This window comes from Oncorhynchus mykiss, chromosome 3 (assembly GCF_013265735.2).
Source record: "Oncorhynchus mykiss isolate Arlee chromosome 3, USDA_OmykA_1.1, whole genome shotgun sequence".
NCBI classification, from domain to species: Eukaryota; Metazoa; Chordata; class Actinopteri; order Salmoniformes; family Salmonidae; genus Oncorhynchus; species Oncorhynchus mykiss.
This window is the reverse complement of record NC_048567.1, coordinates 67,140,960-67,153,064: the sequence shown is the minus strand read 5'-3', so window position 1 is coordinate 67,153,064 and position 12,105 is coordinate 67,140,960. Positions and strand designations below refer to the sequence as shown.

At 42.4% G+C, this 12,105-nt stretch overlaps 1 protein-coding gene across 1 annotated transcript; it reads right to left on the bottom strand.

Moving 5' to 3' along the window:
- Positions 1–1,582: 1,582 nt before the first annotated feature.
- On the bottom strand, positions 1,583–4,500 carry LOC110520438 (zona pellucida sperm-binding protein 3). The gene is made up of 9 exons (XM_021597759.2): positions 4,000–4,500; positions 3,762–3,880; positions 3,569–3,672; positions 3,285–3,462; positions 2,922–3,039; positions 2,493–2,584; positions 2,317–2,408; positions 1,879–2,028; positions 1,583–1,760 (listed from the first exon to the last, which is right to left on the bottom strand). The coding sequence occupies exons 1-9, from the start codon at positions 4,435–4,437 to the stop codon at positions 1,624–1,626; spliced, it is 1,428 nt and encodes a 475-aa protein (XP_021453434.1). The 5' UTR covers positions 4,438–4,500; the 3' UTR covers positions 1,583–1,623.
- Between the last annotated feature and the right edge of the window lie 7,605 nt (positions 4,501–12,105).

Below are 12,105 nucleotides of genomic sequence, written 5' to 3'. Positions count from 1 at the left end.
AAGATATGTGAAGAAAAAAACGAAAACGAAACGAAAACAAACGATATATACAAGGAACACGACAACACGTCCTACTGCTTTGACCTTTGCAGTCAGATTTCTGCCCTGCTAGAGCTGCCCCAGTCTAAGTACTGTTATTGTGAAATGGAAACGCAAGCAGCAACGGCTCGACAGCAAAGTGGATTGGCCACACAAGCTCACAGAACAGGACCACGAGTCCTGAAGTGCGTAAAAATATTCTGTCCTCTGTTTATTAAATGGGTTTCCATGCCAAGCATTGGCTGGAGTGGTGTAAAGCTTGCCGCCATTGGACTCTGGAGAAGTGGAAACTCGTTCTCTGGAGTGATGAATCACACTTCACCATCTGGCAGTCCGATGGACAAATCTAGGTTTGGCGGCTGCCAAGACAACTACCTGCCCCACTGAATAGTTCCAACTGGAGGAATAATGGGTCGGGGTAGGCCCCTTAGTTCCAGTGAAGGGAAATGTTAACGCTACAGTATATGACAGACGATTTTGTGCTGCCAACTTGTCACAACAGTTTGGGGGAAGGCCCTTTCCCATTACAGCATGACAATACCCCCATGCACAAAGCGAGGTCCATACAGAAATAGCTTGAGATGGGTGTGGAAAAACTGGCCTGCACAGAGAACTGACCTCAAACCCATCGAACACCTTTGGGATGAATATGGAATGCAAGCCAGGCCTAATTGCCCAACCATATTAAATCATGATTTTGCAATTGGATGCTTGATGAGCAACTTTTGGACATGTAGTTATGCTGAAGAGCCATTTTAGGCAAATTTAAAATGGAACTCAAATCACAGTAAGGTACTTAGTCACCCAGAAATTATTCAATTAGCTTCATTGAACCTTAGATGGTATATGCGGGTTCCCAGATGCACCTCTTATGAACTACACATGGGACCTGAGTACAGAATTCTGCTCCTTGGTGGATAAATTGTGTCATGACACCATGATGTCAGCATGACTGATACTTGCAGCACAGTAGTCAGGCCAACAGGTGTAAGACTGACCTGGTTGACCGTAATGACAAGATTGTGGACTCTTAAGCAATGTACTCTGAAGGTACAATCTTTGGTCACTTATGAGTCAATTAAGTGAACGCACCCATCACCACACCTTAACCAGTCAGCATTGGCTGGTCAGTTTAATTGGTTTGCTACCCAAATGAGCAATGTTGTGCCAGTGCTAAAGGATTAACAGTAAATTGTGTTTGTTACTGTGATTAGACCAGTGACATTAATTTGGTTTACTTTTAGTGTTTGTGTGCCTTTGAGGCACTGAGTCCTTCCAAAATACAGCCACAACTCATGGACCGCCATCTGGGATGCTCATCATTCACATTCAATGAAACATGTCAGACAATGGGAAACCAAATGAGTCAACCATGAAGTCTAAGATAATTACAAACAAATCAACTGGCACAGCAGGCTAACATCTGCCTCCATCTAGTGGAGGAGTGGCAGCAAGAAGCCCATCATGCATTCTGCTGGCCATCAACATCAAGTCAGTGAACCACCTCCAAGCAAAGACAAAATAATAAAACCCAGCACCCAGGTAGGTAGATAAAATGCATTGCTGCCATGTTTATTATTAATTTCAGTTAAAGGTTGTGGGTAAATCACTGGAGTAGGTATTGGACTTGTTCCTCATGTACAGGACAGTTACCAGAATGCCCACACAGAGAAGGACCAACACCATCACCAATCCCACCACAACTGCCTCTGCAGAGACACCTAGGATACAAAAGGACTTGATTTAACATGATCTAACAATGCTCAGGCTACATGGAACAGTTCATGTTAAGATTAACACAACTCAATTAAGGTAAAGTTTGTGTTGTAGCATAGTTACCCGCTTCAGATGGATCCTCAGCCAACATATGAGAGTGCTGTGCTTCAGCCTGCACTTGCTGCTCTCCAGCATGTACTTCCTGGTCCCATTTCACGTAGGTGTCTTGGATAAGGATTGGCCCCAGCATAGCATCCTCTTCCCACACTACATCTGGAGAGAGAACACCAGTCACACAGCTCTTGTATAAGGCTAATTTAGCCATTGAAATCACTTAACCAACCTTTCACCATATAGGTCAGATTCATTCTAGCACAATTATGCTTTTCTACATCTTCAAGCATTCCCCTGCTCAGATGTTGCATGCATTAACCAATGGTCGCATACCATGTCGTTGGTCACCAGATTGCTATAACATGTTAGTTGACATGCAAAATACCTATCCAGGCATTGTAAGATCTGGCATGCATCAGCAGAATCTGAGGGAGAACACAACCATACCTGTATCAGAGGGCAGACTCCTCCCCTTCCTCTTGCCACAGGAAGTCTGACAGCAGCCACACACCGCATCATCCCCGTCAGCTCCTACCCAGCTGGAGATGAGTGGAGGGGATTATGACGCTATACCATTGATAGGCCTCTAACAATACCAATGCCAAAGAGAAGCCCATGCATACCGGTTGGATCCTGAAGAGAAGGAGCAGGCCTTGTGCTCCATGTCTAGGGGAGCAGTTGCTACAGAGGCCTTCAGGCTACAGGTGATGTAGATCTATGAGAGATTGCTATTAACTGCTGGAAATGTAATGTGGACTCCACACACCATATGCAGTGCATACATCCCAAGTCAGATACATTACCTTTGTTTCTGATATTTACATTAACAGTCCTAAGCCGTGCATACATATGGGCCCACATTCAATGTGTCTCAGAAGTGCTGAACTAGGATCAGTTTGACCTTAGAACCACCACATTTGAGAGAACCTAATTCTAGATTAGAATTACTTTGAGACACTGAATACAGGCCCAGATTTGGCATGTTTTAAGTAAACACCATAATGGTATAACCCCATGAAAGGCCTGTCCGGAGCCCAGACAAAGTGACTCACATTGGGGCTGGTCTGCTGCTGGAAGCGGAAGGCCTCTAGCTGGAGGTGGAGTCTGTCTAGCTGAGAGCGGACCAGGAACTGGGAGACAGAGCCTGTCTGCAGGGCATCAGTTACACACCTGGAGGGACAAAGGTAGGTTAGGAGGGTAGTGGGACATCCTGGTCCCTCTGTTGGTAGCTACTTGTGTGCTACCATAGCTATATAGGGATAAGGGTTCACAGTCATTTCCTTAGTACAAGAGTGAGGTGTGGAAAGCACTCATTGAGGGAAGTCTAAATTCAAGACTATTGCAGGAGGGGGGGGGGGGGGTTAATGCAAATATATAATAAATACAATAAAATATACCTCCATATTGGCCCTTACCCATGGTTCTGGATAAAGTCATATTTGGGAGCAGAGTTGGTGTCAGGGACCAGGGTGGCCACACAGCTGTCCACAAACACACGCATGGGCACATGGTGATACTGCTGCACAGACGCCACCAGATGAATAATGTCTCCCAGGAAGTAGACATTAGATGACCGCTCATACTTCCAGTCGTCTATGAAACATTTTAAACAGATGCACTGACTGTACAGTAAACAGAGCAGATGTGCATAGATGGATTAACAGTAGGTGTGCTCTATTGAGCCCAGATGATTACCCACCATTCATGAGTGCGAGGGTAAAGGTCAGGGAGTCCTCAGCTACTTTGGTAGCACTATAGGGAAGCCAGGTGGGCCTCAGGGCATTGCTGCTCACATTGAGTCTCCTGGGGTAGGCAGAGGGTAAGGTATCATGTTTCCATTGAGATCATAGTATAATGGTACATTGATTATGGAACTATAGTACGCCACACACCTCAGATAGTGGCACTCAATGCAGACTGTGGCATCATTGGTTCTGACAATGGAATTGACACCTTCCGGTGTTGGGGTGTAGATCAGGGTGAAGGCATAGACAAGGTAGTCCTCTGTCATCTTACACCCCAAAAAACAGTCACCATATTTAAGTAACCTTTATGCAGTGGAAGAAATCACAGTACATGTAGAACCGTATGAAATGACTAGTAAGCTAATCCAAACACCGAAGCCCTTACCTTCAGCACACTTCCACAGGTGTGCAGCTCCGACTCAAACAGCAGGACCTGGGCTGAGAGGTCCAACTCCGTGGAGACGCAACCTCCCAGGGAGACATCCTCCGCCTTCACTAGCTGGCCCGTCCCAAACAGGTCCAGTTTGGCCTCTACCCGCACCCTGCTCTCCCCACAGCGGGCCCCCACACTCCTGACAAGCTCTGGAGGGGTCAACAACACCTTCACAACAGACTGGGGATCAGGAGGCCGGGCTGTGACCTGGGGCCTAGTTTGGGCCGGGACTTGCTCCCTAAGCTCAGGTTTAGTTGGTGACACATCATCATAGTTCAATGATACCGGTTGTCTAGCAGGCCCTCTCTGTGAGTTCCAATGTGCTTCACAAACCCAGCCCAAACAGAGAAGCACAAATAAATATAGAGATCCTCGCTTCAGTTGCCCCATGATGTTGATGATGATGATTATTATTATGACTATGGTCTGCTTTACAGCAACCACAATAAAGACCTCTCTGTACTAAGAACATCTTTTATAGTTACATGGCTCCTCCCTGTTTCTCGTTTAGTGAATTGCCTACCAGCTAAGATTATTACGCACACCTGTCAGAATTGTTTAAACACACTGATTGGCTCTGTTCTTACACTTTGAAAAAGCCTTTTTTCCATTCCTTGAAGTTATCACTGATTTAACACAATCTAAGATGGTTGAAAACAAGGGTTCCATCACATAGCTTTTACCAATCCCGTCATGGGAGATCAGTCATTACTCACACTTTCAGCGCAGATAATATCAGCATCTTTGTCTTTGTAAATGGATGTCAAATGTAACAAGTAAAACATGAAAAATGTATCAATGTTCCTATAGTAAATTGTTCCATTCAGTATTCACACCAAGGTTGAACCCATGGTTCGTTTTCATAAAATGCACTGGAACACTGTACAATTACCACAAGATGGCAGTAATACCTCCCATTTCCCAACCCTGAGCATCATTGGTGCTTCTGGAATGAAAATGTGTGTGTACATGAAAGTGTTTGTGACATCTGTTCACTCTGTAAACCGCATGGTCTGCGATATACGAGGGATCTTTTAAAGGTGGGCTGCAGATGTTTCCTTCGTGCAGTTATAAACCCCTGGAGCCTGTGTGCCCCAGTCTGATATCTAACCTTACACAACACCAGTGGTGTAAAATACTTCAGTAAAAATACTTTCAAGTACTTAAGTATTTTTTTTGGTATCTGTACTTTACTTTACCGTTTATATTTTTGACAACTTTTACTTCACTGCATTCCAAAATAAACTTTTTGCTCCAGACAGTTTTCCTGACACCCAAAAGTACTCGTTACATTTTAAATGCTTAGCAGGACAGGAACATGGTCAAGTTCACACACTTATCTAGAGAACATCCCTGGTCATCCCTACTACCTGATCTGGCGGATTCCCTAAACACAAATGCTTTGTTTGTAAACTATGTCTTAGTGTTGGAGCGTGCCCCAGCTCTCAGTAAATTAAATCAACAAGATGGTGCCATCTGGCTTGCTTAATACAAGGAATTTTAAATTATTTACACTGTATCATAACTTATGATACATTTTAGCAATTACATTTACTTTTGATACTTAACTATATTTAAAGTATCTTTAAAACTTTTCCTCAAGTAGTATTTTACTGGGTGACTTTCACTTTTACTTGAGTCATTTTCTATTGAGGTATCTTTACTTTTACTCAAGTATGACAATTGGATACTTTTTCCACTACTGCACAACACAGTGAGAAATACAGTGAGCATAAAAACATTAGGAACACCTCCCTAATAATGAGTTTCACCCCGCTTTTGCCATCAGAACAGCCTCAATTCATTGTGGCATGGACTCGACAAGGTGTCGAAAGCGTTCCACAGGGATGCTGGCCCACGCTGACTCCAATGCCTCCCACAGTTGTGTCAAGTTGGTTGGTTGTCCTTTGGGTGGTGGACCATCCTTGACACAAAGGGGAAAAAGTTGAGGGTGAAAAACCCAGCACCGTTGCAGTTGTTGACACAAACCAGTGAGCCTGGCACCTACTACTATACCCCGTTCAAAGGCACTTAAATATTTAATATTGCCCATTCACGCTCCGAATGGCACACATACACAATCCATGTCTCAATTGTCTCAAGGCTTAAGCATCCTTCTTTAACCTGTCCCCTCCCCTTCATCTACACAGATCTAAGTGGATTTAACAAGTCACATCAATAAGGGATCATAGCTTTCACCTGGATTCACCTGGTCAGTCTGTCATGGAAGGAGCAGGTGTTCATAATGTTTTGTATACTCAGTGTATACCCCCCAGCACAACACATGATATAGGCAACACTCACAATAAACATATCCCCAGGCAAAACATATGACATACATTTGAAGTCGGAAGTTTACATACACCTTAGCCAAATACATTTAAACTCAGTTTTTTACAATTCCTGACATTTTATCAGAGGAAAAATTCCCTGTCTTAGGTTAGTTAGGATCACCACTTTATTTTAAGAATGTGATATGTCAGAATAATAGTAGAGAGAATTATTTATTTCAGCTTTTGTTTCTTTCATCACATTCATCACAGAAGTTTACATACATTCCCAGTGGGTCAGAAGGTTACATACACTCAATTAGTATTTGGTAGCATTGCTTGTAAATTGTTTAACTTGGGTCAAACGTTTTGGGTAGCCTTCCACAAGCTTCCCATAATAAGTTGGGTGAATTTTGGCCCATTCCTCCTGACAGAGCTGGTGTAACTGAGTCAGGTTTGTAGGCCTCCTTGCTTGCACACATTTTTTCAGTTTTTACCCCCAATGTTCAATGGGATTGAGGTCAGGGCTTTGTGATGGCCACTCCAATACCTTGACTTTGATGTCCTTAAGCCATTTTGCCACAACTTTGGAAGTATGCTTGGGGCCATTGTCCATTTGGAAGACCCATTTGCGATCAAGCTTTAACTTCCTGACTGATGTCTTGAGATGTTGTTTCAATATATCCACATCATTTTCCTTCCTCGTGATGCCATCTATTTTGTGAAGTTCACAAGTCCCTCCTGTAGCAAAGCACCCCCACAACATGATGCTTCAACACCCGTGCTTCACGGTTGGGATGGTGTTCTTCAGCTTGCAAGCCTCCCCCTTTGTCCTCCAAACATAACAATGGTCATGATGGGCAAACAGTTAAATTTTTGTTTCATCAGACCAGAGGACATTTCTCCAAAAAGTACAATCTTTGTCCCCATGTGCAGTAGCAAACCGTAGTCTGGCTTTTTTTATGGCGGTTTTTGAGCAGTGGCTTCATCCTTGCTGAGCGGCCTTTCAGGTTATGTCAATATAGGCCTTGTTTTACTGTGGATATAGATACTTTGTACCTGTTTCCTCCAGCATCTTCACAAGGTCCTTTGCTGTTGTTCTGGTATTGATTTGCACTTTTCACACAAAAGTACGTTCATCTCTAGGAGACAGAACGTGTCTCCTTCCTGAGCGGTATGACGGCTGCGTGGTCCCATGGTGATTATATTTGCGTACTATTGTTTGTACAGATGAATGTGTTGCCTTCAGGCGTTTGGAAATTGCTCCCAAGGATGAACCAGACTTGTGGAGGTCTACAATTCTTTTGATTTTCCCAAGATCTCAAGCAAAGAGGCACGAAGTTTGCAGGTAGGCCTTGAAATACATTCATAGGTACACCTCCAATTGACTCAAATGATTTCAATTAGCCCATCAGAGGTTTCTAAAGCCATGACATCATTTTCTGGAATTTTCCAAGCTGCTTAAAGGCAGTCAACTTAGTGTATGTAAACTTCTTACCCACTGGTATTGTGATACAGTGCGTTCGTTATAAGTGAAATAATCTGTCTGCAAACAATTGTTGGAAAAATTACTTGTGTCATTTACAAAGTAGATGTCCTAACTGACTTGCCAAAACTATAGTTTGTTATTAACAAGAAATTTGTGGAGTGGTTGAAAAACGAGTTTTAATGACTCCAACCTAAGTATATGTAAACTTCCGACTTCATCTGTGCCTTACCTTCACAACATACTGAGCATAATACATGTACCTTTACAGTGAACTGAGACACATTCCAGTAAGAGCAACACATGATACACCATCAACAGTCTGAAAACACATCAGCATGGGCCAAACATACACTGAACAAACATTTAAAACGCAACAAATAAAAAGTGTTTATCCCATGTTTAATGAGCTGAAATAAAAGACCCCAGAAATGTTCCAGACACACAGAAAGCTTATTTCTCTAACATGATGTACACAAATACACTTGACAAGTGTGGCAAATCAAGAAGCTAATTAAACGGCACGATCATTACACAGGTGCAACTTGTGCTGGGGACAATAAAAGGCCACACTAAAATGTGCTGTTTTGTCACACAACATAATTCCACAGATGTCTCAAGTTTTGAGGGAGCGTGCAATTGGCACGCTGACTGTAGGATTGTCCACCAGAGCTGTTGCCAGATAATTTAATGTACATTTATTTACCATAAACCACATCCAACGTTGCTTTAGAGAATTTGTCAGTATGCCCAACCAGTCTCACAACAGCAGACCACGTGTATGGCGACGTGTGGGCGAGCGGTTTGCGAATGTCAAAATTGTGAACAGAGTGCTCTATGGTGGAGGTGGATTATGTTATGGGCAGGCATAAGCTACAGACAACAAACACAATAACATTTTATCGATGGCAATTTGAATGCATAGAGACACGGTGAGCAGATCCTGAGGCCCATTGTTGTGCCAGTCATCCACCGCCATCACCTCATGTTTCAGCATGCTAATGCACAGCCCCCTATCTCAAGGATCTGTACTGAATTCCTGGAACCTGAAAATGTCCTGCATACTCAACAGAATTGTCACTCCATGAGCATGTTTGGGATGCTCTGGATTGATGTATGGCAGCATGTTCCAGTTCCCGCCAATATCCAGAAACTTTGCCCAGCCACAGGCCATAATCAACAGCCTGATCAACTCTACGCAAAGAGATGTGTCATGCTGCATGAGGCAAATAAGGGTCACACCAGATCCGGACTGGTTGTCTGATCCACATCCCTACCATTATTTTAAGGTATCTGTGACCAACAGATCCATATCTGCATTCCCAGTCATGTGAAATCCATAGACTAGGGCCTAATGAATTTATTTCAATTGACTAAGTTCCTTATATGAACTGTAACTCAGTAAAATCTTTGAAATTGTTGCATGTTGTGTTTATATATTTGTTCAGTGTATATCTTCACACTGGACTGCTACCATCTTGCAATGCCCTGTACCAGTCCACACATACCACACACAAAAAGACTCCCCAAAAAAGCAGGTCTGTACTGACGTCAAGCAAACTTAGAAATAGAGATAGATAGAGAGAATGGCATGACCAACCGAACCCATATGTCTCACTCATGTTCTGGCTCATTCTGTGTTTACATGCATGCATACCCAAGTGCTAATGTGTAGCAGTTGTTCCTTAGTACCCCCATGGAAACAGGGTTAGTGTGTGTGTGTGTGTGTGTCCAGATGCAGGCCTGCCGAGGCTTTGTTGTCTTTTCCGTGTTGGTCAGAGCTCCTTTTCATGAGACCGCATCCCGTGAGTCAGTTTAATCGCAGAGAGACCACTGCCTGGAGAGGGGAAGTATAACAACATTACAGGAGCAACACAGCACAGTAAAGCGCCCAACTACTCAATCACATCTGCACATAGGGTTGCACAACCACAAGTTATTTACCAAAATTACCAGTAGTATAGATTGATTGCTTTGATCTATTGTTTGTGCTCAGACTTCTCATGCAGGCTGTTCGACACCTAGTTCATGCACAGACACATTATCCCTCTCGTCAAGTGATTTAGACCTGAGATCTCCAGGAATCTCCATAGACATTCCCTTCCTAAACCAGACAATATTCTCTCTCTCTCTCGCTGACAATAAGAAGACATCCTTTACCAACAGGCTACTCAATGTCTTATAAGCCTATCATGCAAACAAACACTTATTACTCATTACGTTTGTACAAAAACAAAAATTGCAATCAATCATTCACTGGTGTGTCGTCATCACTATAATTACATGTATCCATCGCAGTGCCATTCTATTCCATCGTAGTAAAGTTCTACGTCATTGTACATACCATATGTAGGCCAGTGGCGGTCAGTGCCGTTTAAGATGAGGGAGGACGATTTTTTTTTTCTCCATGCACCAGGCCTCCAGTGCTTCTCCCCAGCCCGATATGTCGGTGCCATCTCCCCACACTCGGCCTCCAGTGCGCCTCCCCAGTCCCGCTCCTAGGCCGGAGTATTCCTCTGCACCGGTGCCCAGTCCAGGCACGGTGTCCAGTCCCAATCCACCCCTAATAAGCCACATTGTATTCCTTCTCTTCCCTTCGCTTGTGGACTTCAATACACAACACATCGGCTGAATGTGACCAGGTGAAAAAAACTTTCCAAACCATGTCATAACCGCTACACACAGCCTACATCTTTTGTCACCATATTAGCTAAAGTAACATCATAGTCAGCAAAGCTAATCGAACTAACGCATTAGTAAACCCGCTACAATCTTGCAGTAACGTTACTGTACGTTTGCAATAAATTAGTAATACCTTGACTTGGAAGAGTTCAAAATATTACCTTGACTTGGAAGAGTTCAAAATATTACCTTGACTCGGAAGAGTTCAAAATATTACCTTGACTTGGAAGAGTTCAAAATATTACCTTGACTTGGAAGAGTTCAAAATATTACCTTGACTTGGAAGAGTTCAAAATATTACCTTGACTTGGAAGAGTTCAAAATATTACCTTGACTCGGAAGAGTTCAAAATATTACCTTGACTTGGAAGAGTTCAAAATATTACCTTGACTTGGAAGAGTTCAAAATATTACCTTGACTTGGAAGAGTTCAAAATATTACCTTGACTCGGAAGAGTTCAAAATATTACCTTGACTTGGAAGAGTTCAAAATATTACCTTGACTTGGAAGAGTTCAAAATATTACCTTGACTTGGAAGAGTTCAAAATATTACCTTGACTTGGAAGAGTTCAAAATATTACCTTGACTCGGAAGAGTTCAAAATATTACCTTGACTTGGAAGAGTTCAAAATATTACCTTGACTTGGAAGAGTTCAAAATATTACCTTGACTTGGAAGAGTTCAAAATATTACCTTGACTTGGAAGAGTTCAAAATATTACCTTGACTTGGAAGAGTTCAAAATATTACCTTGACTCGGAAGAGTTCAAAATATTACCTTGACTCGGAAGAGTTCAAAATATTACCTTGACTCGGAAGAGTTCAAAATATTACCTTGACTCTGAAGAGTTCAAAATATTACCTTGACTCGGAAGAGTTCAAAATATTACCTTGACTCGGAAGAGTTCAAAATATTACCTTGACTTGGAAGAGTTCAAAATATTACCTTGACTTGGAAGAGTTCAAAATATTACCTTGACTCGGAAGAGTTCAAAATATTACCTTGACTCGGAAGAGTTCAAAATATTACCTTGACTCGGAAGAGTTCAAAATATTACCGTGACTTGGAAGAGTTCAAAATATTACCTTGACTCGGAAGAGTTCAAAATATTACCTTGACTTGGAAGTTCAAAAGCTTACCTTGACTTGGAAGAGTTCAAGTGTTGTGTTGGATAGTCATAGCTAGCTAGCCAACACAGCATCCATTTGTATGAGCAGGGCGTTTCAGTACGCTAAACTAGCTAGCTGCATTTTCTAGCTAAGTAAGTGAAACTGAAAAAAAATGACAATCTCTCTTGCTTCTCCTTAATTTTGGATTAAATTAATTTGTTAAACTATTCAACTATTGTCTTTCTCTCTATACTCACCACATTTTATACACTGCAGTGCTAGCTAGATGTAGTTTATGCTTTCAGTATTAGATTAATTCTCTGATCCTTTGATTGGGTGGACATGTCATGCTGCAAGAGCACTGCAGCAAGAGCTCATCTGCAAAAACTCTGCTAGGCTGGAGGATGTACTCCAGAAGTTCAAATCAAATGTTATTTGTCACATACACGTGTTTAGCAGATGTTATTGCGAGTGTAGCAAAATGCTTGTGGTTCTAGCTCCAACAGTGCAG

Bases quoted from the DNA above. Each gene is read 5' to 3' on its own strand.
- LOC110520438 (XM_021597759.2), bottom strand. From the start codon at position 4,437: ATGGGGCAACTGAAGCGAGGATCTCTATATTTATTTGTGCTTCTCTGT. The intron at 3,463-3,568 runs GTGGGTAATCAT...AATGTTTCATAG, and splicing joins TACCCTCGCACTCATGAATG to ACGACTGGAAGTATGAGCGG. The intron at 3,040-3,284 runs GTAAGGGCCAAT...TTGTCCCTCCAG, and splicing joins GACTTTATCCAGAACCATGG to GTGTGTAACTGATGCCCTGC.